General features: G+C 49.1%; 6 protein-coding genes across 6 annotated transcripts; 2 read left to right on the forward strand and 4 right to left on the reverse strand.

Annotated features, from left to right (window-relative positions):
* Positions 1-943: 943 nt before the first annotated feature.
* On the reverse strand, positions 944-4,554 carry VFPPC_13484 (eukaryotic translation initiation factor 5B; the record flags this gene model as incomplete). Its single annotated transcript, XM_018291259.1, has 4 exons — positions 944-1,190; positions 1,340-3,321; positions 3,407-3,910; positions 4,084-4,554. The coding sequence occupies 4 exons, from the start codon at positions 4,552-4,554 to the stop codon at positions 944-946; spliced, it is 3,204 nt and encodes a 1,067-aa protein (XP_018147738.1).
* A 1,328-nt stretch (positions 4,555-5,882) lies between these two features.
* Positions 5,883-10,405, reverse strand: VFPPC_03540 (thermotolerance protein; the record flags this gene model as incomplete). The annotated part of the gene is made up of 4 exons (XM_018283033.1): positions 5,883-7,714; positions 7,779-8,610; positions 8,711-9,841; positions 10,178-10,405. 4 exons carry the CDS (start codon positions 10,403-10,405, stop codon positions 5,883-5,885), a joined length of 4,023 nt encoding a protein of 1,340 aa, XP_018147739.1.
* A 7,809-nt stretch (positions 10,406-18,214) lies between these two features.
* On the forward strand, positions 18,215-19,659 carry VFPPC_03543 (TBC domain-containing protein; the record flags this gene model as incomplete). The annotated part of the gene is made up of 3 exons (XM_018283035.1): positions 18,215-18,437; positions 18,517-18,678; positions 18,785-19,659. The coding sequence occupies 3 exons, from the start codon at positions 18,215-18,217 to the stop codon at positions 19,657-19,659; spliced, it is 1,260 nt and encodes a 419-aa protein (XP_018147741.1).
* Positions 19,660-20,094: 435 nt separating this feature from the next.
* Positions 20,095-22,241, reverse strand: VFPPC_03544 (Vps52 / Sac2 family protein; the record flags this gene model as incomplete). The annotated part of the gene is made up of 3 exons (XM_018283036.1): positions 20,095-21,243; positions 21,309-21,709; positions 21,767-22,241. The coding sequence occupies 3 exons, from the start codon at positions 22,239-22,241 to the stop codon at positions 20,095-20,097; spliced, it is 2,025 nt and encodes a 674-aa protein (XP_018147742.1).
* Positions 22,242-24,036: 1,795 nt separating this feature from the next.
* VFPPC_17492 (hypothetical protein) lies at positions 24,037-24,264 on the reverse strand (the record flags this gene model as incomplete). The annotated part of the gene is made up of 1 exon (XM_022429195.1): positions 24,037-24,264. One exon carries the CDS (start codon positions 24,262-24,264, stop codon positions 24,037-24,039), a length of 228 nt encoding a protein of 75 aa, XP_022285778.1.
* A 62-nt stretch (positions 24,265-24,326) lies between these two features.
* On the forward strand, positions 24,327-25,424 carry VFPPC_03545 (translation elongation factor, IF5A; the record flags this gene model as incomplete). Its single annotated transcript, XM_018283037.1, has 4 exons — positions 24,327-24,338; positions 24,720-24,986; positions 25,099-25,231; positions 25,357-25,424. 4 exons carry the CDS (start codon positions 24,327-24,329, stop codon positions 25,422-25,424), a joined length of 480 nt encoding a protein of 159 aa, XP_018147743.1.
* Between the last annotated feature and the right edge of the window lie 711 nt (positions 25,425-26,135).

The following is a 26,135-nucleotide window of genomic DNA, read 5'->3' on the forward strand; positions in this document are numbered from 1 at the left end:
CGAGACATTTCTAAGAGAAATTGCATGAATAGATGGTACATGAGTAAATATGATAGGACAAATGGAGGACATCACTGCAGCAAATCAAGGATTTACACGATAAACGGTGGTGAAGGTGTTTTGAGAGTTTTAAGGAGAGACTAGGAACAATTACAAAAGTAGCATAGAAGTGTTTTGTTTTACTCTTTTGGTTTATTTTGACCCAGATATGTCTCTGTAGATATGGCAGGCAGTACGGTCGTTCCCAGCGAGAAAATGGAGGAGATGGATAATGGAAGCTCTGTATCTTTCTGCATCTTCAACTGCTGGGATGCTACATCTGTCATGTTCAAGTCTGCCTGATTCGTATCCATTGTTGAACCGCTCGTAACAAGTACATCATTCAACTACAGGTCTGCCTGCACAAAGCAGCAAATCCCGCACTCCATCAGGTACAAGTCCCGACAAGGAGAGTTCAGACACAATTGACGTATTTTGATTATTTTTAAAATGTATTCATGACCACTTGCCAACAAATTCCCGTTTAACATTAAACATGACATAAAATCCCTAACTTTTGTAGAGACACGAATAAGCCACGAGAGCAGACAATATCCATGCGAATCAATCCATTCGGTGACGGCGATAACGTCTCTCCGCTCTAGAACCCGGTTTGCCCAGCTTCTTGTTTGTTGGAGAAACCGTGCTAGTAGTCCTGCCTTTCCATGTAAGCGATTGGACTTCAGCGGCAGATAGTCCCACACAAGAACCCGCATGCAGTCTAGACAAAGCCAACTATGTTTTTCATCTCATCGTCACTGTCTCTCTGTCGTGCTTTTGTTTTATACATCCAGTACACCGTGCCAATGGGCGAAACAAAGAAATATGAGCAGCCTTGAGGGATTCTCCTTTCGCTTCCTCGGAAGGCAAATCGTCCACCGACTAATTTTCCACAAGTGGTCGATTAGTTGACATCGAAGAGTGGCTTCAGCTTGATGATCAATTGCCACTCTTCGTTGCTCACGTCCTTACGATAGAATTCCTTAAGGCAGTCGATACTTGCTCGGGAGATCAGACTGTACAGGGTATCGCCTTCCTCAAGCTGTCGGCCGTAAGTCGGCTGGTGGCCACCCATTTCGATCTTGACCGCAACCGATGGCTGACCTTTTTTGCAAACAGGAATTTGCTTGTGTTCTCTCTCGATTGAGGTTCTAAATAAATGAGTCGAACTGTTAGCCATACATGTTTGTACATTTCGACGTTACCTTGAAAGCGTCGACGAGGGGTGGGTGACGAGCGAGATGTGTGACATTGGAGTTGACAGGGGCGAAGGGAAAAGATAAGAGGGTAGTATACTCACACTCTGCCAAGACTAATAACCTCCTTGACGCCCGTCACTGGATTCGTCTTTACTGCCGCGATGGGCGTGTTAATCTTGAGCTGACCGTCCACGACATCAACACCAATGACAATGGGGCCGGTCTTGTTAAATACAGCAACAGGCTTCAAAACACATGGGAAGACCGCCAACATTTTGGATTCTTCTTTCTTTCTCTCCAGCATCTCATCCATGTGTTTTGTAAAGGAGTCAAACAGATGGTAGATAATGTCGGCAGTGAAGATCTTAATGCCTTGTTCTTCAGCATATGCCTGTGCCTCCTTGTCAACTTTGACATCAAAGCAAAGCATCACAGCGTAATCTGGAGCCTTTTCCAGCATGATACCACATTGCATAACATCTCGCTTATATACTGGGCCGATACCGACGTTCGCGACTGGAATCTTGCAGTCCTTCAAGAAGTCCAGCAAGGCTTCGAGAGAACCAAGGGTAGATGCTTGGACACTGACACCGCGGCCAGTCTTCTCGACTCTGCTGAGCAAGCTTGCCAAATCCGCAACCACTTCGTCCTCGATATCTTCCTCGTCGTCATCGGGGCCGACCACCATAAGTCGGGAACCAGCAATAGCACCTTCAAGACCAGGGGCACTGATCTTGACACCCAGCGCAGCCTTGACCTCCTTGTTGTGGACATACTGTGACTTCAGACGCAGTTCACGCAACGGTGCTGGCGTAAGGAGAGCTCTAATGTTTGTTTTGATGGCGCCCTCCGTGCCGCACAAGACTATTCGGTCGCCCTCGCGAAGTATGCCGTTGGACAAGATGACGTCGATGGTCATACCAAAGCCCTCAATGGCCTTGACTTCAAGAACGGTAGCTTGGACTTCCGACAGGTACATTAGTGAGCCAACCATGCGCTCCTGGGTGAGTTGGACGATCAACTTCAGCATGTCCGGGATACCTTCACCGGTATGTGCGGACGTGGGTACCAGCGAGACGAATTTGGACATAGACTTGTTCTCGTAGAAGAGCTCCGAATTGAATCCCTGCTCCGCAAATGCTAGCTTAGTCTCTTCAAGGCGCTTCTTGAACTCGTTGTGGACAGCCTTGTTCTGTAAAGCCAAGCTTTCACGGAAGCCATTGTTGTCAACCTTCTTCCATCCGTAAAGTCTGTCAATTTTGTTCAGGGCAACAATGAATGGGGTCTTGCGATCTCGGAGGAGCCGCATAGATTCCAGAGTCTGAGGTTCCAAGCCGTGCATGATATCCACAACCAGGATAGCAATGTTGCAAAGAGACGAACCACGAGAACGCAGGTTAGAGAAAGACTCGTGACCAGGAGTATCAATGACCAACAAGCCGGGAACCTTAAACTCAAACTCGTTGTTTGGGTTAATGACGGCGGTCTTTTGCTTAATGGCATCGACAGGGAAGTACGTGGCGCCAATCTGTTGGGTAATACCACCAGCTTCTCCTTCTTGAACATTGGTTTGGCGAATCTTATCAAGCAACTTGGTTTTTCCAGTATCGACATGACCCAAGATACAGCAAATGGGCGATCGCAAGTTGTCTTTGGAGCGGGCGGCCAAAGCAGCCTGGTGCGCTTTTTCCCTTCTCTCAGCAGCCTCCTTCTTACGCTGGATTTCTGCTTGCTGGGCAGCAGAGAGCTCCTCATCTTCGGATTCAGATTCGGATTCGTCATCCTCGGCTTCTTCATCCTCCTCTTCGTCCTCATTCCCCTTGCCGGCCTTTTTGCCATTAGTCTTGGCCGCAGCCTCCTCGTCGGAGTCCGCATCCCAGCTATCTTTGACATCATCTTCGGAGGCCGCGGCCGCTTCCCAGTCGTCTTCAATGTCACTTTCGGCGGCGGCCTTCTCAGCAGCCTTTTTGGCTTCCGCCTCGGCTTTTTCTCGCGCAGCCTTCTCCTCGGCTTCTCTAAGTACCTTTTCAGCTTGAACCCGAGCTCTCTCAGCAGCTTCGGCTAGAGCTGCTTCTTCATCAATCTGCTAACACATCAGCTCAAGCCTTGGCAAAAAAAAAAAATCGATTTGAGGGTTACGGCGCGAGAGCACGGTAGTTCCCACTTACCTTGTCATTTCTGGGCTTCTTCTTCTTGCTGTCATAGACAACCTTCTTCTTTGGCTCATCTGATGACTCCTGGGGTCCAACCTTGATTCCTGCGGCCAACATTTGCTGGAGTTTTCGCTCATTTCGGGCCTTTTCTTCCTTCTGGGCCTTGGTGAGGAACTTGCCCTCCTTCTTCAGCTGCTCAATTCTCTCCTTTTCTTTTTGCTTCTTGAGAGCCTTGGCCTCTTCCCTGCGTTTAAGGTCTTCTTCGGCCAGTTTCTCTTCCTCTTCAGCGCGAGCCTTGGCCGCTGCTTCCATGCGTTCTTGGTCCTCTCGTCGTTTTCTCAGTTCCTCTTGCTGCTTCTGCAGCATGGCGAGATGTGCGGGTACCTTCTTCTTTTTGCCTCCGGCCTCGGTAGCAGCGGCAGGCGCTGGGGTATCTGGGGTAGCAGCAACATCTTTTGCAGCAGCAGGTTTGGCGGGTTCGGCAGCCTTGGCTGGGGCGGTAGTCTTCTTCTTGGCAGCCTAGGGTGAAAGGGAAAAGACAAGAAATGTCAGTATTGAGCACAGAGTGGAAATGAAGAAGAAGAATAATTTTGGGGGGAAGGCAAAGTGGCTGGATGAAAACCATGCATATTTGTGCACAAATAGAAATATGTATACGAACATATACATATTGGCAACAGCAAAAGACGTACCTGTTCCTTTTTTCGCTGCTTTTCGCGCTCCTTTTTCAACTTCTCCTTCTCGGCCTTGGTGAGGATTCTGCCAGACTCGGCATCTTCCTCGTCGGCGGGCTCATTTTTCTTGGGTGCAGCTTTTCCTTTGGGTCCTTTACCCTTCTTTCCCGGCATGTCAAACTCGTCATCCAGTGTAGCTTCTTGCGGTGCCTTGTTGTTAAGGTCGTTTCCGTTGGCCGGTTCGGCACCGGGAGCATCTTCACCCTCGACGAAGTCGTCTTGTACGAGGCCCTTCTTCTTCCGCTTCTCTTTATTCTTTCGTAGCATGGCCATCAATCCACCTCCACCAGCAGCGTCATCGTCGGCATCGGCTTCAGGCTCGGCAGCATCGTTGGACTCGGCGGCGGCATTGGATGGAGTGATGGTCTCTCCCAGGTCGGCTTCCCAGTTGTCCTGGGCTTTCTTGTTACCCTTCTTCTTTGGCGGCATCTTGACGGCTCGTGCAGTTGGGCAGCACTGAGAAGAGAGCAGAGCCAAGAAAGGAAGTCTAGATTCTCACACCAACACTGGGTAGGAGAAATGACAAAGGGTGTGGGTAGGATGGGCGAAGAGGAAGAATGGGCCGTAAAATTTTTGGCGATGTCTCTCTGTGACTGACACACAGGCGGCGAGCAACCTTTTGGGAAATGGAGGGGTCAACAGGCTTGGTGCAAGTCAGTCAGTCGAATAATAGTCTAGTGCGATGCCTTGCCATTCATCGACACCAGAAGTGAGTTGATGGGTCTGGTGTCTGGTTATTAATGGTGGTGGGTGGCGGATCACCAAAATGTCTGGTCTGGTCGATGTCGGCGGGGCACAAACCCCTCTTGCCCAAGAAATGTGGTCAAGTTTGTCTGGCACACACCTGACTGAGTGACTGACTGACTACCTACCAAGGTAGGTACATGTACCAACACAAAGGTTCCAGGCGTAGAGACAGGAGAGAGATGCATGACCATCAGACTCATGACGACCATGGCGGGCTCAACCAAACTTACATATACTTAGTACCTAGGTAGGTAGACGTGGAGCTCCCAACTCAGTCAATCTTGCACCAGACCATGGCACTGTCTCCTTCCACTGCGATGTGTGTTCACAATTATTAATTTTATTCAAGTTTATTTATTTATTTTTACAAAAAAAGGAAGAAAGAGGGAAGAAAGAAAAGAAGAAGCTAACCAGTCTCCCTCTTTCTCTTTCCCTTCCCCCTAGACCTTCTCAAGCGCCGTTCCTCACCACACCACACCACACCACGCTACCTGTCCACCAGACAGGGCACACACACATTTTGCAACCTTTCCAATATTATATCGCATCAATTACCCTTGATATTGCGGAATGAAGGTCTCCTTCCTGACTTTCATAGTACATCCATCTTATCTTCTCGCGTCTCACATTTTCCCGTGAGTCATGGCTTATCCAATCAGACCTTCCATGACGAATTCATGTGCAGCTTTTGAGTCATCAACACAACCTCAATCTTGACTCTTTTTGGATCAAATGGTTCTACTCTCACCTCTGCCTTGTTCTGCGAGCGCAACCCCGGCCTAGGCACACATTTTCACTCGCATTGTACTACAGCTTTGCTTCCTGATTTCGTCCCCTTGTGTCATTCGCCTTACTGGTGCTCAAGATAGTTTCAACGTTTTGCGCATCCCCATCTTTTTGCCCCAACCAATCTATACTATGCATGCCTCGGGTATCTCGATGCACCAAATACACCAGAAAATTAACCACGTAGAAATACATCCTGCAAGAGCTGGAGGGAGCATCACGTCCTATAAAACCGGTGCCAAAACATAATCCAGAACATCATATCCCAGTTTGAAATAAGCTCCTTGTCTTTGCTCCTCTGATGTGCCAATGTCATCCCTGAACTCCTCTGTCCAGCGACCACCCTCCATGTCATCAAGATACTCACAAAAGAGATCCAGTCCGTCCGCTGTCCCGACTAGTTTCTCGAGAATTCTCTTTTCAAGACAACGTTGCAGCAAGTCGCCGTCAATATGCATTAGCTTGGGGTGCGGTTGTGGCTCGATATCAACATCGTCGTCCGACACCACGCTGTCCGAATCCGACGGGCCACCGCTCATGGGGTTGAAAAATCGACTTCGCAGTGCCAAATTCTGTATCAGGCTGAGAACTCGCCAAAGTTCGAGGTTTAGTAATGTGAAATGACGTAATGAGCCGTCAAGAGAAACTCCAAATACTTCCGACCCTTCTTCACTACTGGCTACAGTGCCGTAACGGTTACGTGTATCCGACCCCAGCCACAGTGGACGGCTTCGAGCTTGCGTGAACCGGCGGACAGAAGTTTGCAGTATGCCTTCAAATATCGTCTGGAATTCCTTATGCCGTTGGCCCCATGGAATCCATACACCTGCAAGCCCTCCCCTGTGATCTGAGAGCATGGTAACCGGCCATCTGCTGATTTCTGGGTCCGTTCCATCGGTACCGATGTCGGTCATATGAATTGTTGTCCTGGATACAGCATCCGTGTGAATCAGGTCCATCTCGTCGTCTTCTCCTGCCCTGTGGTCAATCACTTCCAGGGAGTGCATAGTGGTTAAGGCGAAGATCTTGCCGTTCGCAACCCGAAGTGAGGTTACTGGAGAATCGACCTCGTACTGTTTCATAGGTCGTAGTTTCTTCTCAGTCAGATCAAGGACGTCCCAGTGAATGGTCCTGTCCACGCAAAATATGATTCCATCGTTGTCGCCCACGATTGAGTAAATGGGCCGACCCATTACCTTCTTATAACGGGTCCAGTATTGCAATCTCCTTGCACTGCCATTACCGGGCCGAGATTCCGATTTATTCACGGACACAATGAGCAGCCTACCATCCTTCGTCGACACCAAGAGGAAGGCAAATGTTTTGCCATCTTTCACATATAACCACTCGCTAAGACCATAGATTCTATCGCCTGCATGACCAAGGCCTGAAATAAAGTCTGAAGGTTTCTTGTCCTTATCAGAAGCAGTTGCAATTTGAAGTCCGCTGTCGGGATCGATGAATGCTAATGTTGACTTGTCATCTCGGAGCATTGCCACTACTAAGCAATTCCATGTTTGCGAGAAGATGACTCTAGTAGGAGTTCCATCCAGAGGCAGACATCTAGGAACAAGAGAGAAGTGTGGCCAAACATCTGCGATGAGAAGTCTTGATCCAGCAAGAAGCATCAGTGACATGTGGCCAGTATAGCCTGATAAGCTGAGACCGAGACCAAAAGCGGAGTGTACCGGCGGGGATGGCATCGAGGCGTCATTTGAGTCTGTCAGCCATATGAAATTTTTTTGGCGAAACTTGAGATCCAAGGCTGAAAAGTTTGACATCATTGTAAGGTTATTATCGCAGCATGTCATGGCTGCTATACCGCCATCGAAAGGACCATGTGTTGGGAAAACGTCGACAGGGGCCACGCCCATAACCTCGCTGTTCCAGCTCAGATGTTTTGGGGTCTGGTCAGAGACTCTCAACGTAAGTAAATGCCCGCATCGTGTCCCAGCAACAAATTCAGCCGAGTGAGCACCTTCTTGCAGGACACAAATGCTAGTCAACGGCTCAAACTGATATGCTTCACCTGGAGCTTCAGATATTGAGGGGTTAACTAAGGGACAATGTTAATTTTCATCGAATCATGACGCGAGCGTGAGTATTACGGCATGTCTTACCTATCTTCCTGTCAACCGCTTCGGTGGCAATGGCTTTACCATCCAGTGCGTAGACGGATATCCACGACACACTGTCAACAACAGAGCCCGTGATGACGAAGCAATTGCCAGATATCTTGAAAAGAGATACACATGTTACCTCACCAGCTATATCCCAAGAACTTGCGACATGGATATCCATCCCTTCGAGCTGCATGGTGTGTAGCTGAGTGTTTCCGTTATTATGGGTGGAGATGACCAGAACATCATCAGCACAAAAGGCATTCTCAGCAATAATGGCATCTATACCGAGCAAGTCTTCCAGAGACTGAAGCGACGTTTGAGATCCAGAAATCAAAGCAACTGCAGACTCAGTGGCTTGGATAATGAGACCCGATTGGGTTTGATGGGCATGTAGCGTGCGAAATGCCAAGTCAAGTCCAGTATCGGCGGGCTCCACGGCGTCAACTTGACCAAAATCGGCAGAGAAGTGAAGCAAAATCGAGGAACTTGGTAAGGCAAGCAAGCCATACAGACCTTCACTCTCGGGTCCGTCCATGGTGAATCCCCAGGAGCGTCGAATAGGCTCACCCGACTCGATATCCAGACCAATCCGGCCCTGGATGCCCCATCTCCACTGTGTGAGATTGCCTCTCACTCCGCGACCAGAAGCACTGAATAAGTTGTCTGGCTTTACTAGCGTGCTATTCGTCTTGGGGATTTTCGAATTTGGGGTGTGGTGTTCCAAGCTGTTTAGACTTTTGACTGGACGCCAGCAAGAGGTTGCCATATCGACAACTGGTGACCAGTTCGGCAAAACACTGACTTGTTCGAGGTCGGTACGTGGCGCAAGCTGTGAAATTCACATCCGAGTTAGCGATCTAACAGAGTCTTCAAGAAGGGGTCTTGAGATTTCAAGAAAGTGCGTTGTCGCCTTCTGCAGGTTTAGTTACCTTCCAGACGCCACCCGGGCCAGAATCGCCACCAATAATAAGAACATCAGAGAAAATATCATACGCAATGGCAAAGGCTGTGTTGATGTTTGTGTCGAGGCAGCCCACGTTGGTCACAGATGGAACAAGCTCCGGAGCGTCGATCTCAACGTGAATGATGGCGCCGTCCTCGCGGGCTAAATAAATTATGTCCGTTTTCTCAAAATATTTTCGTCTTCGGAATGGTCTAGCCCATGCTGTCCAGAGCGGTTTGTCTGCGCCGTGATGAAGAGGGGTCCTTCCCGGGGTGTCCGTCTCGAGCACCTCGAACACGGGTGAGCCAGAGAGGCAGTTCTTCACGATGCCTATATCAGGCTGGGAGACCGCGAAGAAGGCTGTGTTGAATCGAAGTGGGATGAGAAGTGACGGCATCCGATGCTCCTTTGGCAGCCTGTTGCCGGTTTTCTCCTCGGCAAATACCTCCTTGAGGCTGTCTCCCACTTCCCACTCATACGTGACCATACGCGAAACAGGTTCCGCCGAGTTCCTTTCCTTTCTTGTTACAATCAAAAGCAGAATAATATGATAGTCGTCTTCTGGACGTGGATACAAAAATTCCAATTTGTGAATCACGCCTTGTATAGCCCGAATTCGAATTGACTTGACGGGTTCAAAGAATCCCTGTTGGTGGTACTGCTGGTTGAGTTCAGCCATGGACTCGAATTCATAGATAACGAGGACTCCATCCGGGGAGGCTGCGGCCATGTACCGTGATGATGGATCGACAGATAAATGATAGCCCAAGTAGCAAAGGTTTTTGGGGCTTTCTCGCTTATTCAAAACAAATTCAAGTGTTGAACCTTGCGATTTGCGCAAGAACATGTATACACTCTCGCCTGATTCGAGCATTAGGACTAGAAGTTGCGGTGGCAGCCGTGGTTGAGATTCATGGCCAGTCTCAAGTGCGTCTCGCATGACCGTGTCATAGTCTTCAATTTTAACATTGTTTGCTGGATCGTCTTCATCCAGTCCATGCTGGAGAGAGTCTCCCAGGACAACCGCTCCTCGTATTCTGGAACCAAAGTCACTCTTTCGTACAACCTCATGAACCTGCCCGTCTCTCCGAAGCTCGCTTATTTGCACGAAGTGGTCCTACCAGAGTTATTAGCAACGATGATGCAGACTTTGAGTTTCAACTAGGCGTCGTGAAGCAGGTTTAAATTGTACATCTAGTGTGTATGAAACGCGATCCGGTGGGAAAGTAGTTCTTTTGGCGCCGTGAGAATGCAAAGATCTCCATCTGCGCGCCGCTTCTGAGTAGCATCTGGCTGGTAAAGCCCAAATGCGACCCCGTCCATAAGTCATGGACGCCAAATCCAAATGTAAAGAGAGCATACCTATGACTTCAAGGTTGCTTTGCTATGGGGGGATCATGCATGGTTGACCCTGAGACGAGATGCACCAGGCACGGTTGGGATATTAACTTACCCCGACAAAGGCGATATCGTTGTGGCTTTCTGACCTCAATCGAACAGGAAGAATCCAGTGAACTATGGGACTTTCCACTATGGTTCTGGTTAAAACTCCGCAGGTTGGCGGTTCTGGATGGTCTCGTGTGAATGACCTGGGCGCAGCGGATGCTTTCAAAGCCGCGTGGAGGTTGACAGTCTCAGTTACCCATTCGCCGTCGCGGAGAATGCTAGTTTGAAAGGCCATGTTGTTCCAGTCATGACATCCACCAAGGGAACAGTGGTGGTAATTTCGTCAACGTAAAGAAGGTGGATGTGTTGAGCAGTCCTGTTGAGCCGACGCAGAGGTTAGAAGAGTACAGCTAGTCGGTTCGAGTATGAGCCCATGAAAGGTACGGTGATGCGGCAAGCGTTGTAGAACCAAGGTAGCATCTTAATACCTGATACAGGCTATCTTCCTTGATTTATGCTTGTTTGTGGTGTCTGTTTAAGAGCTTGACATGTGCTTGAGTCGTGAATTGGTCGGCCACAATTGATGGAGTTTAGTGGCGGGAATAAGGAACTGCACCAGACCGTCAAGGGCAACCAAACAAAGCTGGATTGGTTGTTAGTGACAGCAGATCGTGATAGACACAAGCCATAGGCGACGGAATGGCACGAGAAGCCTGCAGATAACCAAGGTGAGCAGGAGAGAGCAAAAGACCAAAAGAGAAGTGACAGTAAAACTGTCGAGGTTCGTGTTGCAACGAGGTCGAGGTTGAGGTCGAGGGCAGAAGAAGGAACGAAATGACGTCGACACGAGCCGCAAAAGTTATAACTTTGGTGGGCAAATCCCAAGATGGACGCCTGAAAGCCGTATATTGGCAAAATGGAGGGAAAGGGAGGGAGAAGGCGAGGCGTGGAGCAGGAGAGGAAAACCAGCCAGGCGGCACATGTACTTGAGATCAAGGACCAAGAGGATTTGATAGTTTCTAGTCTCAAGCTGGCAGGATCAAATCAAACCAAGTCTGGTCTGGCCTGGTCTGGTGGTGACTGGACTGGAAGGAGTGGAGGGAGCCAGGCACAGCCTAGGGCGGCAGGGCGGCAGGGCGGCAGGGCGTCACCAAACATCAGCTTGGCGACCAGCTTGGGACTTTAGATGCAGCCAGCCGGTCAGAACAACTTGACCAGTTGACTGGATTGACCAGACTGGACTGGACTTGACTGGAGCTGCAAGCAGGGCCAGCCGGTTTCTCCCACAAGTCAAGTGCCAGGCTCAATTTGGTGGGAGGGATTTGATGCGTGGAGTCTAGCCTGGTGCAACAAGTCTGGTCTGTTTGCTAACCAGACATTGAAGGTTCAATGTTGTGACGTTCGATGTTGTTGGTGGTCAGTCCATGTCCCATGTCCATGTCCATGTCCAGTCTGGTGGCAGCCATGCCCTAGTAGCCGTCGGCCAAGCTGCACATGGCCTTGTGGACAGGACATGGATGGGACCGGTCAAGTTTGATGGGTCAATAGTCTTGGGACTCTGGGCTGGGCTGGGCTGGTCTGGTCTGTGTCGGATTGCTTGTGAGCACCCGCGCCCATTTCAATGTCTGGTTGACTTGTCGTTGACACCTCAAGTCCTCGGTTGCTCCTTCCCCGTTTGAGGCACCAGACCAGGCAGGGAGAATGCACTTGGACAATTGTACGGAGTATCAACCAGAGCAAAGAAAAAAAAACAAAATGGCTCATAAAGGATCAATGATCCCAGCCAACAGAGTGGCCTCAACTAGCATTCTGCACTACAGGCTCGGATACATGAATAGGCGTCAATCGTCTGGAGACCAACCAGACTCTTCCCAACATTGAACCTAGTGCCAGATTTCGGCACCTGTCCCGCAGTAAGTCAACCATCCGGGGGGTCTGGTTCATTGTTGGCTTCACCAGACCCTTGCTTGCTTGCCCTTCAAACAATGCAATTCAAATGTTGGTACCCGCCATTGCGCTGAACTGACCAGACGCTAGAATCTTGCAGCGCCCGCTTAATGGCCTTAAATAGCCCAGTGCCCGTTTCTGTCTGAACTGTGGTCCACCAGTTGACATCTTGAGGAGTCAGGCATGCATGTGGTCTGGTGTTCATGCGTTCGTTAGGCTTTGCTTGCCCAAGGTCCACATGCAAGCGCCAAAATTGATTGATTCTGTGTCACGATATCCTGGACAAGACGATAACTATGCAGTGTACATTGTGTGTGGATGGAGAGGATGGCTTCTCTCAATGCCCATCTGGATTCCAACATTCGTGCATCTGTCATGCAAGCGAGCGACGGGAACTCAACACCACTACGGCTGCCGACATCCACCAGAGAAGACTTCCAGTCTGGCTAGGCATCACCAATATGAAGTCATCTGAGTGGTTGAAATACTCTTTAACTCTGGCAGAGCTATCATGGAATCCCGGCGGCGCGTTAGTTGCCTGTGGCTCTCTGCCATTGACACTTTAGATAAGCTAAATTTTGCACCATTTACCTTCAGGTCGCTACCAGGCAACGAAAAGTCAAGTACCAGATTCCTTAAAACCCCCATATTGCAGGCTATATACGAAATACCGCCTCGGACCCCAGGTTCTTCCCGTCTAGTCTCTCTCAAAGTTCCCAATACCGGGCCAGACTCTCTTTGTGCCTATGGATGCAACTGCATGTCCACACCTTGCCGTTACAAGTTCCACCAGTTGACCATTTAGCCACCAGGCCTGCATGATGAGGGATGTCCAGAAGCTCATGTGTCAGTGACTCGGACATGTTTGGGAGCTGTCATGGTGTATTCGGCATCTCGTTTGGGCGTCACAGCCAAAGCATATTACATTGTCGTAAAACGACATGGACCAATGCTTCGATTCCACCCATGCGATTCATATCTCGGCCGAAAAGATATATGGCGATGCCTAGCTGGTAACACAGCATCGATTGCCCCAGAATTCGTGATCCTTTATCAGTGGCCCCGAATCGGATATTTGGCATTGGTCCTATCATCCGGAGACGCCGCTGCATAATCAATGGTTTGGTGGTGTTCACCAGTGTCACTGTGACACTGTAAACCTGGACTTGCATGAGGGCTTCGTACCTTATCCTGATCACACACACTACTACTGTACACGCAGAATATGGAACGGGCCCCTGCAGTCTTGAAAGCCGAAACCACGTCAATAACCGGAAGGCTTTGGCTCCCAACTGTTCAGTCTGCTTCACTCAAGAAATTATTCCAGCTAACCAGGGGTGTCGGGGAAGCATGCGTGGCGTTATCATCAGTGCTTGACAACATTGCCGGACCTGGCTACTATACCAGCTAAGCCTATCAGCTTTCGTCAGAGGACAAATGTGCATCACAAAAAAAAACTATGGTGTTGCTCTGTTGTTGACCTGATGCAAAGGGGCGGTCCGATGTCGAATGAAGATTTCGCAATTTTGGTTCAATTTCCAGCCCACAGCTCCTTCATGGCTAGGATTTTTGGCAGGATGCAAGCTACATCAATGCAATACCCGAGAAAGAACTGCCAGGAATCCTCCCGCAAAAGTAAGCTGAATGAAGCATACACTAGACACATCTTTATGTTTTCGTTGATGGCGTTGCTGCCTTGAAAGGTTGCTAGGTTTAGAGTACGTATATTTGGACCTTTGTTGCAGCATTTGCCTTGGTATATGGCAAACAGCAACCTTGACCAGGCTGATACATTCAACAGAAACGGACGAAGCCAACAGGCCCGCTCCTCTGAACTATAAGGAGCATCAGCACGATTCTGTGCTCGTCCCGGCATTGCATGAACTGCACCCTCATGCTGTTAATACTGTATGCCGATTTTGGAATTCCCTTGAGGCAACAATATCTGATTTACTGGCCCTGGAAATGTATTTCCAGATATATCAGGTCAATTTGAATTAAACCTACGAGACTCTCCGTATAGCCGTGAAAGGTGATCAAATCATTGATCCCAAGGTCGAATGAAGATTGAAGTCTTCGAAACCAGGCGTTCGAGAAGATGATGCTTTACCAGGCTGTGATGACAACAGCTGCACCATTACCACGAGCCAAGCCCGCTTTGACAACAATCTTTGGTGCATGACTCTTCTTGTTGTTGGTTTGACAAGGTTCTGGGGTATTCTTGGCATCAGAACGGAACAAATCGTGACAGACAGAGCCGGCATCTCGCAGTTGAGAGAAGGTCCCGTGGCAGTGCATTCGGACATGCATCAGTGGAGTATTGGGGGAGCAAACTTGCTTCAACAACCCATAATATGGGTGCTTCCCAAGCCATCTGCACACTACACATGTTGAGGTACAAACGACCATGTTAGAAAGCCACAGGCGGTCGATCAAAAGATTCGGCTTGAGCATGTAGCGTCCAGAAAGTCTGGTCTTACTTTATGTTGCCCATGCCCTGACGGCGAGCTTACAAATACCAGCTAGCAACCCCGGCCAGCCGTGATGGTTATCAACTTTGCCACGATGCCGACATATAACTCGTTCCCTGAGGAACTTTGTCTTTTCCCGCCAGCTACCCTTGCAAGGGGCATTTCATCACGGACAAGAACTCCTCAGCTTACCACTCACGGTCTTATTGTCCTCCAAACGGACTTATTAGGTTTGGCTCAAAGATTCCACCCTTCGCGCCCAACGTGCCCACACCACCAACAATACGCACCTACAGTACCAACCATGTCAATGGCGTAAAGCCGAAGCAGATGCAACGACCAGCCATGGTAGACATCACGTTAGTCAAGTGAACCCATAAGAAGATCCTGGTCGAGACCCCCTCACAGATTTGGCACTCAACTGCATATCAAGAGGAATTCTGAGAATTGCCACCAACAGGCGGTTTGTCGTTGTTGAGTATCTCTTCGACTTCAATGTTTTTTGGCGCATTTGAATAATAAAGCACAATCATTAAGAGTTTATGGCATGCCAACTTCAGAGCAAAAGAACTGTCGTCGTTTACAATATGACATAAACCCACATAAGATAGCCATGGTTCAGAGTCCATGCACCTCCATTCACCATCGCCATCCAACAGAGTCACTGGCGAGACTAAAAAATGCATGGCGAACCACCAATGTCCACCATTCTGCCAAACCCGGTTTAGTTTCTGCGGCATAATTGAGTCTTTCTAGTAACACGACCTTGGACGTTTTCGGAACAGGGTGCAGGACCGCGGTTGCACCCTGGTCTCTGTAAGACGAGTACCATTGGCTTGAATTTGACATGAATTTCTCCAAAAGTGCTGGCTTATGACATATGTATAGACTGTACTCACACGTTTGGCTGGGTTGCTGGCTGGCTTCTCGTAGCCAATACTAATCAGGAGATGATCGCTAGCGTTAGATGATCATGCCATGTAATGTTGGTGAAGAGTAACAAAATTGAGCAAGACGGGTTTTCACTTGGCGTGTTAGCCGAAGATCCATTGGCCACGAGAATGCACGGAGGCAAGGAGGGCAGCTAGCATTCTTTCGTCAAACATGAATTTGCCTGGGATCATGTCCCTGTTCACCATCCATACTCTGGCCATGGGTGTGTCTGGGATTATCCAAACCCCAGCCTACTTAGTGAGCTCTTTGGAAGGAATTTGCCGAACCAGTTAACCCTACTCTTTGGCTTTCCGACTACGGTGTGCAACTGTTTGGTGTCGCCGTGCGAACAGGCCATGGCAAAGTTCCTTGTGCGACTTTGCCTTGCGAATAACTGGCAAGGTAAGCTTCGATCTTACCCGCTCCTCAACGAAACAATCGGGCCTTTCTGTCGCCAATGTCCATACCAGAAACTATGCTATCAACATGATTGGGAGTAGAATTGTAAACTTATACATTAGCCCCTAGGGTAGGCATCTACCCAGAAGATCTGCTCAGTGAGGATTCTTCGAGTTTGGACGAGTAAGTTGATTCTGCAAGACGAACATACGCCTGTAGCAGCACAGTCGGAATGGCTGCAAGTCCTGCTCAAACGATTGTCGATGGAAGGCGAACTACCGGTATTCTCTGTAGTTGAACTGCCACAATTGATGGGAAGACAGATTGTCAACCATGGCGCATCTGAGTTCCTCCAATACTATGTCAACCAACGAGTGATATAAGATTGTGTACCTCAAGGGACTAGCAAGAATGGTGATGGACCTAAAGCCAGTAATGCAACTACTCGGATCAGTGAAGAAAAACATGAGCCTGATATTTAGTATAGAATTGCGGTAGAGGTACATAATACCACGACCAGAATATACAAAAGAATGGGAGTTTCGCATGGTATCCCGCAATGTCTCGAAATGCATCATAAAAACATCAGAATTTGTAGTGATGTTTCAAGTTTTTTGTGGCGGCGGACAACGATATTCTCCAACAACCATGTCTATGTACTACCAGGATTGCCTTCTCTGAGGCGTAACTTAGGACTGCGTCTGCGTTTTCCCGTTTGGTAATTTCTAGTCATGTCCATGGTTATAGTCGAATCTCATTGAGTCACAAAACCGGACACTGAAGATCTCTCGATTCTGGCGGTTGATACAACTTGCTGACACTAACTACTGTCAAAATTATGACACTTTAAGAGCGGAACTAAAACGGAAGAATGAGGCTCTGCCGTTCGTTTGCCGGGACAAGAGCCGGCGCCGCTAGATCCACGGTATCTGGTCGTGGTTCAATCTCTGCCGCAGGCTAAAGTAGCTTCTTGTTGATGAAGTTGACAGGTCATATTCAACAGTGATTTCGTACAGCAGTCTGCAAATCGTCCAAGGAAAACGTGAGCAAGTCCCCACTTATCGCAACAAGGTTGAAATAGGTACGGTCCCCTGAAATATCTGTATTAGAGGACTTGTTTGGCGGCAAACTCTATGGAAGCTTGTTGAGCATGTGCATCGGGTGCCTGGTGATGAGGAAGCCGTGGCTGTGCCTTTTCCCCAGCGGCCCAAAGGAAGCCCAAGACTCTGTGTCCAGTAATGAGAACTACACGTGATTCTTTGATGTCGTTCTTGAATCTTTGACGGCATCACGGATGATGTTTCCTGTGAAAAGGTGTTTCAAGTGAGCATAGAAGAACTTCTTGTAACTAGCACACTCTAGATCCGGCCGCCGCCACCAAACAAAAAACGAACGGCTATAAATACATTAGGTTAGATATATATAGCGAAATAGGTGTTGCTCGGTGGAAATTAGGCGGGAGATTGATGTGCGCTTGCCAACCCGGGCTATATAGAAAGTACTTGGTCCGTCGAGTGACTCTGGATCAACGACGGGCTGCATTATATTGCATCACCATTTATTTTTATTAGCCAAGGCAACTCGGCCGAGGGACACGTTTCAACGTTGGAAGCATAAACTATCCTCAAGCCACAAAACGTAGGATCTTGATGGGAATCGTCACATCCAATGCCAGTGTTTCATGTCGATTACTTTTGTCGGACACGGAGCCATGAATGGGTCAACCAATACGGAGTACAATCAATACTCCGTATGTCGACTCTCGATTTGTTCAATGCGTCCTGCAAGGAAGGTGCGACAGCGATGCCATGTACGGAGTACCTGCACCAGATCTTTCTGGGTCCCGCAATTTCCCAAATCTCAAGCACTAGACAGGTCAAGGTCAAGTGCTCACTGGCCCTTGGCCCATTGCGAAACCGCCTGGCAGAACTTGAACCCAGCACAGCCCAGTTGACCTTCTGAGCTTGTGTGCCACCGGGCCACATGCACCACCTGTCAGGTACCAGACTAGTTGAACAGGCCACTTGTGCTCTAGTACCTACCTAGGTACCTACTCCAGCCCGGCACCATCAATTCGACTACAACACTAGGACAACGGAATATTGAACCAGACCACACTTGACACATGCGTGTATCCACGTCACCCGCTAGACTTGACCACTTACGCACGAGTTGGTCACCTCTGTTGCTGTCTGATTTAGTTGCATATCAAGGTGCATCGTGTCAACTTGATTATTCTTGAGTTTTGACGAGCGACCACACAGCTTGTCTTACCTACATAGGAAGGCATGTAGCCCTTGACCATCAATACGACGCCTTCCGGAAGCAGCAAACCAACCAGACCTGTTCTGACAATGGATTCGGATCGGGAGTCCGGCGAATTACCGGCTAGCCAAGAGAGCCGTGATGTCACCTCTGATATCAGCATGAGTTCCCAACAACGCGCTGCCCAAGAAGCACTACAAGAGAAGACCGAGGCAGTCCTCGACGCATGCAAGTGGAGGGATATCGCGAGACTCAGGTCTCTTGCAGAGTCTTCAGGCGGATTACTCAGCGATGAACTGCGAAGATCAGCCTGTTAGTTTATCAAAGGTCCTTTTTTCCATGATGCACGAGAAGAAATGCTAACAAGACTCATCTTACTGTTTTATTTCAGGGCCAATTTTGCTTGGAATCTCTTCAGAGCCCATGAATGGCAGCTTTGACACCAGTCACATGGACCAAGAAGCCCTGAGTGACTGGAAGCAATTGAAACCACATCGTGACGAGGACCAGGTGCAGTTGGATGTCAACAGGTCCTTCATCTACTATCCAAATGGTAAGTCCGCAATGTGCTGCCGGCATTTGATGAAAATGCAGCAGCCTCCGATATGAGTCGTATGCGTGTTAAAAGGTCTCCTCCATCAAAACTGACTCTTCAACAGACAAGTCCGAGGCTCAGCTTGACAACTGCAAATCAGAACTTTCATCACTTATTGTTGAGGTTCTGCGCCGTCACCCATATCTCTGCTATTTTCAAGGCTTCCATGATATCTGCCAAGTATTTTTGCTAGTCTTGCAACCTGCGTGGCGGGCTCGCGTAGTCGCGAGGCTCTCAGTCCTCCGCATCCGAGACTTCATGCTCCCCAGCCTAGGTCCAACGACGGCACAACTACGCTTACTCCCCGACTTGCTGGCCAAGGCTGACACCGCACTGCGAGAACACATCGCCACAATAGAACCGTTCTACGCACTGGCCGGCACATTGACAATGTACTCCCACAACATTGAGGCGTACCGTGATATTGCTCGGCTCTTTGACGTCTTCTTGGCCAGAGAGCCTGTGTTCACCATATACGTCTTTGCTCAGATCGTTGTGGACCGAAGAGAAGAGATCTTGGATATTGATGAGCCAGATATGTTGCAAGTGATACTTGCCAAAGTTCCGCCCAATATGGACTTGGACGCTCTCATCGCAAATGCAGTTGAACTATTCAATCGCTTCCCACCAGAGTCTCTGCCCTCCTGGCGGCGCATATCAAAGTCAAGTTCATTAAAAACGGCCCGGAATATCGAAGCATGCACTAAACAGACTCTCGAGGATGGCCACGCCTTCTTCGAAGAGCAAGCCAAGGAAGTAAGGTGGACAGAGACCCGAGACAAAATTGCAATGTCAATTTGGAGATATCGCCGGCCAATCAAAGCTATTGGTGTGGCGGCGGCTGTTGCTGCCGTTGCCTTTTATATACGGAGGAACCCATCCGCAATTCACTACGTCATGTCTTTTTTCAGTACGTTTGGTAAAGCCCAAGGGGGCTAAGGCTCTCGTTGCCAGCAATATTTGAGGCAGATGGACTGGGATTGGAGTCTTTGATTAAAAGCTAGATTGGTCGTTTAGCGTGTACTATTTCTGAGCTACTGGAGGATACATTACATTTCTGTATGAATCTATATAGACTTGAAGCCATTCAGTTATGTCGACATTGATATCCACACGACGTTGTCAAAACACACAAATCTAAACAATGTATCTTGATTTAAGCACGCTGCAAAATTTCTCCCAGACGCCATGCCCAGATGCCAAAGTCCATCTCTGAGACCGCATGCAACGTGGCATGCTAGCCTCGAGGCCTGTTCCAAAAAGCTACATCATAACAAATCACCAAGAAAGCAGGCATAGCAGCCAATCCTGCGTTTTTTCTATCACAATAAACCACGTAGATGAACCATATAACAGCAGTACCATTACCTCCCATCATGCATCAATCTCATGCGCCGTTTTGAGCTTCTCAAAATGCTCCTGCTGCTCCGTGGCCAACTTGCCAGTCGTGTCGCCGATAATGGTCAAGATGAGAGAATAGTTGTTGTACAAAAATCGTTCGGTCTTGCGCTTGTCGTTGCCATACGACAGACTCTGCTTGGCCAAGAAACCCTCAATCTCACCACGTAAGCGGCGCAAGCTGGCAACGACGGGCTCATCATCTCCTGCATCCGCACTGAGTGCTAGGAACCCTTGCAAAAGCTGCCCGAAACGCTGGGTCACGACATGCGGTGCGGCTGTCATTTTCGCGACATCTGACGCGGATCGATTAGGTTTGCTGGGCAAGTTGTTGGTCAATAATCGCACTGATTCGCAGTGTCGATCCATGACTACCTGCAATCGTGGCCAAAGAAGCATGTTTGTGCCATTGATGTATCCGTCTACAGCAGGCACTTTACGACGCTGAAGTTCAAAGGCAAAGTGTTGGTTCAGGCGAATGCAAAGGAGGATACCCAGTGCGTCGAAAGTGTCTGCAACGAGATTTCGAGACAAGGTCTGGCCCAGCTCAAAAGTTGGTTCGAAAATGTAGTTGAAAGTTTTGGAAATTTGTGCATAAGACAATGCAGGTGAGAAAAAGGTTGCTAGAAATGTGTACTCTGCTGTTGCATTGTCGATCAAAGCGAGGTTGAAGTTCCTGAACTGCACCTCAAGATAGTGGGTTGCCGTGTCCTCTTCAGCAAGATATGAAGACATGGCGGCTTGGTTGGTCGTCTTGAGAAGATCCATGCGCCTTCCAAGATTAAAGGCATCATGAGGAGGTCCAGCTGCTCGTGTACTGGAAAGAACAGCTGTCATTCTTGTGGTATCCTCATGTCCTATGGCGTCTGTTCTGTCAAGGATATGGGTCTTAATCTTCGCCAAGGCCCGCTCGTATCTGCTGAATTGATTGTGATAATACCACCGCATTGTGTTCATGTAGGCGAGAGATATTTCATCAGCGAGGGTTGCGTGATGTTTATGTAGAAAGGTGAATAAATCCTTGAAACGGAGGAAGTTTTGCTGCTGGATGATTTGTGCGTTGATATGTGGCGACCGAAGAGCTTTGATTTGAGCTACTAGGAAGTCCCGAATACGCTCAATTGCCTGCCCTGGATGTTAATACCTGATAACAATGCAACCCTACATATTGCCAAGTAGGCTGAACATACCTTTAATGTGAGCTTTTCCAGGAGCGGGCCAAGTTCATCGGAGGCTTTGTTTAGTTGTGATCCCGAGGAAGACTTTTTCTTATGAATTGCTGTTCTCCTATCCAATTCGGAGAGTATCTTGGCCCACGATTCGTCAATGTGACCTGTTGAGATCTTGGATATGACCTCCGGTGACAGGCTAAGCTCCTCAACAAGCGGCCCGAGTGCCTTTTCAACCTCTTTGCGATTCTCCAAGCGCCGGTTCAGTGCAGCAGAGCGTTCTTGCAGGGACTCTATGTCGGCTGATACGGTGGCAAGGTCGTTTCGGAAATCAGCCAAATTAATTTCGACCGAGTTGAGAACGTCGTCACAGGCAGTGATGGAACGATGAATATCCTCAAATTTGGTCCGTTCCCTGTGGTCTTATCATCCAATGTCAGCGATACTCGAACCTGGAAGGGGAAAATATGGAGACCTACATTCTTCGACTGTTTGTGCTTTGCGCGATACTGCACTGGTATCCTCAGGAGGTTGCGACGCAGCCAGCTCCTTCAATGATAGTCCGCCAAAGTCATAGTCAAATTCGAGATCCGCTTCCACGATAGAGGTTGTTCTGGCTTTTCGCTTCTCATTATCGGCATCGATTTCGCAGGGATCTCTAAGCAGCCTCTCCAAAGTTTCTAGGGAATCTGCCAAATTCGGAACAGTAGAAGACTGTCGCAAGGAAGAACCGTTCAGGCGTCGCGATCCAGGGAGCAGCGATGTGGACGAATCATTGGATACTAGTGACAAAGACGAACTCCTTGGGGAATGACCAGCCCTTTGCGACGTCACATACGGACTGAGGTTACTCGATGTTCTGCGTGGTAGAGGCGAGTATGATCTGCTCCCTGGTTGCGGCGTGGACTGACCTGAGGCAGTTGACTGACCTCCAGCCAGCCGGTCGAGCCACATTTTGAGGGCGAGGGGATGAGGCCCTGCAATTCGTTGTATGGGTTCTATATGGAGGCTATCATGCTCTTTGCGCGGATTATTTCAGCTGGTCGTCCTTTTTCGTTGGGGGTTGTTCCTGAATGGCATCGACTGCTGGCGGTTTGGGTAGAGCTTGAGTGCTGGCTTATGTTGCAGGTGCTGGGGGGTATGTATTGCCAGCTTGCAACGAGGCTGTCACTGGACCTTTACAATTCGGGGGACATTTGTGGCGGCGCAATGCTCATTGGCCATTGACACTTTACTCTGGTCATTATCAGCCACGGAGTCCAGCCACAGGCCCAGCATCTGGATAGCCTCATGCACGATGGGCTAAGTTGAACTGAGCAAGATGGCATATGGTGCACAACACAAATTTAGGGGAAGCCTGGTATAAAAATATCAAGTGTGCTAAAACTTTGTTATTCAAAAGGGCACACGAGGGATGATGGCAGCATCAGATCGCTGCCCTACTCAGAAGCTTAGAGACAATACCTCGCTCCCTCAAATTATGTGCTGCATACCATAAGTGTATGCATAGGCATGCACGGCCATGGGTAGTGAAATCAAATTGCCTGGACGCATGACACCAAGAAGCACTCAAACTTGTTGAGAAGACAATACGGTGAATCAAATGCAGATGTGCATCTAGATAACCTGCAGCATCGTGATGTTCGGATAAAAATGGTCCAGCATGGAACGCCACTCACCTTGAGCCAAGGTCAACTGGTTACTTACTGTACCATGCAGCAGTCACAGGAGAGGACGGAAGCTTCAAGGTTCAAATGGTCCATGTCTGGTCTGGTCAATGTTCTGGACGTTTTGTCCCGCCTGCCCCTCAACCTGACCACTTGACCAAGCGCCAGACACCAGCGTAAGCTCAACCATTGAATGCTAACCCCCTCCTTCCATCTGAACACGGACTGGAACTTCCCCCCACCAGAGGAGACCAGCTTGGGGGTTGCGCAGAGCATCAATTGCTGAGGGGCCCGCACACAACTACCAGACATATGCACCAAATACTCCAGACGTTTTACGAGGCCCATACCGCGCCGTGGATTCGGTGAAAATTGCCAATGGCCTGGAGTTATATGTATTTGGACCTAGTGCAGCTTAGAATGAGCTCCTTATATCGATCAATGGTCTACTTAACGAGGAGCACTCTGCTTTAAACTGATGAGTGTTCGAAAGTTGGTGGGGTGGCAAGTTTTGGCTTGGCTGCACTTGGGCGTTTAAGCAAGACAAACATCGTCCCAGAATTTACGCAACGTAGTCCCCTATGCCTACGATGCGAGAAAGGTAAAACGAGCTCATAAATGCTAACTTAACTACACAATGTCAAAAGAAAACGTACGAAGTGTGGCTAGCTCTGTCACCTCTTACATGCGTAGGCATTCAAAGCTATGCCCCTCAGTGTGGGACAGCCAAGTCAATCCCAGTTTGGTGTTTGCTCATGTGCGTCCAAGCTGTGTGTGTCAATGGTGGTACAGTACCTAAGAAAATGTGAAGCCTGTCGAAGTTTCCGTTTGATCAGAAGGGAAATTGAGCAATCGAACAATCACTTTGTGTCTTCGCGCGCATCTGATGTGTCTGTTCTGGTGCCAGGCACTACATGTAATTAACTTTTGAGACCAGCTGGTCTGACCCAACAGTGTTGGTCACCAACTGCTGCACATATGCAAACACCTGTCGCAATAGAAGCGTCAGGTCAGGTCAACTGGTCTCATTTCCTCCAGTCCGTTCACATCGGTCCAGCCCAGCCCAGCCTAGTCTGGTCCCTCTAGTCCCTCTGGTCTTGTCGGCCTGCTGGACTCTGGGCTCTGGACTCTGGACTCTGGACTCTGGGTACCCGCCCCAGGGCCCAATCACACATGCGAAGAAAAAAATTCAGGACGGCGCACCTTTTTTCCCCTCCGTCTTCTCTTCCCTCCTCCCAGTCCTCGACCCTTCTTTTTTCCTCCTCTCCACCCACTGTCCAGCACCTCCACTGCTTTTCAGTGCAAATCATCACTTCCGCTTCCTTTTCCTTCTACTTCTAAACAAGTCCGCTTTCTTGCGCAATCCATCGCCATGGCTGAAGAGGTGAGTTTGTAACGTTCGGGCTGGGTTGTCGTTGTTGTTGTTGTTTTTCTTGTTGGATTCTGCGCCGCGCCCGCAGTGCGCCGCCGATGTGTTTGGGCAGTGGGCAAAAAAAATCACCCCGCATCAACCCCCTCGTGCCTGCCTCCTCTGCCCGCCGCCTCGACTGTGTGGGTGATGAGCACTGCGTGCGGCGAGCCCCCACGACCATCTCGACGCACAACGACCAAATATATGGGACGCTGAGGCTTTGTTGCGGTTGTCGCCTTCGCTTCTGGGACATTGGGCTGAGCTGTGCGACAACATGATACGAATAAATCTGTTTTGCCGATTTGAAAGCATAATTACTTCTGAATTTTTGACTGACTCAACTCCTGCACACAGCACGATGTTACCTTCGAGTCCGCCGACGCTGGCGCGTCTCTGACCTTCCCCATGCAGTGCTCTGCTCTGCGCAAGAACGGCTTCGTTGTCATCAAGGGCCGCCCCTGCAAGATTGTCGATATGTCCACCTCCAAGACTGGCAAGCACGGTCACGCCAAGGTCCATCTTGTCGCCCTCGATATCTTCACTGGCAAGAAGTACGAAGATCTCTCCCCCTCCACCCACAACATGGATGTCCCCAACGTCACCCGACGTGAGTACCAGTTGGTGAGTAACAGCCCCGCCCTAAACCTCCATCCCAGCGCTTCAGGACCATTACCATGTCCAACATGAGTGGTCGGTCTACATGTTTCTTTAAGTCTGCTAACATGCCGTCTAGCTCGACATCTCTGATGATGGTTTCCTCTCCCTCATGAACGACGACGGTGACACCAAGGACGACGTTAAGATGCCCGATGGTGAGATTGGTGAGAAGATCAACAAGCTCTTCAAGGTCGATGAGAAGGACACCAGTAAGCTATTTCCCTCCAAATCGCATGGAACCTAATCCAGATGTACACTTGGCCGCAAGTTCAGAACAAAGAGGATTGGTGTCTGTGTTGATGCATAAAGACAAACGCTAACTGGCTTCCCCTAGACGTTATCATCCTTACCTCCATGGGTGAGGAAGCTGCCGTTGAAGCCAAGGAGGCCCCCAAGCAGTAAATGAATTGATGAAGGCTCCACGCACGGCGCCAATGATTACAACAACCCCCTACGGAGAAATTTCGTCCGCATGATATCTGGGCAAATCGGAGTTTGTTATGATTCTAGGCACTTCAGATGTATACGGGGCGATAGATTTGGGTCAACGCGTGTGAGGATTCTATATGAACGGGATTGTATCGGCTAGCTGCAGCTCTGGTTACTCCTATACAGTCCAGGCGACAGCTTTAACCAATTTTTTTTTTCCTTTGTTCCTGAACGACTATCAGCCGTGTCAGCAGCACCTCATGCAGTTGTAGCTGGGCGAGTCATACCCCAAAAGAAAAAGATGAGATATAACGACCGTATTGAATGCTGTTCCATCTGGTGCAAGTGATGATTGTGATACAATCAGAGTTGGTTATTCGTGTTTGTTCATTGTAACCCTCTTCTATGTAACTTTGAGTCGCAAGTTCTAAGCACAACGGTAGGCAATTTTTTTTTTTAACCGCAAATGGCGATTGACAGTCCACTATAATGGCGGGTCGGCTATCCGACATGTGCCTGCGAGTTCAATGTTCTATTGCAGAGTGCGGGTGGACCAAAACGGCCTGACAATGAGCCTCCATCCCACTTCTCGGGGCAGTCTGACAACATCACCTGTACAGCATGTGCAATGTACACGGCGGCTTTCATCCTGCTGCCTCTGAATTCTTGTTTTCATGAAATAGT

Source organism: Pochonia chlamydosporia, chromosome 2 (genome assembly GCF_001653235.2).
Source record: "Pochonia chlamydosporia 170 chromosome 2, whole genome shotgun sequence".
Lineage (NCBI taxonomy): Eukaryota > Fungi > Ascomycota > Sordariomycetes > Hypocreales > Clavicipitaceae > Pochonia > Pochonia chlamydosporia.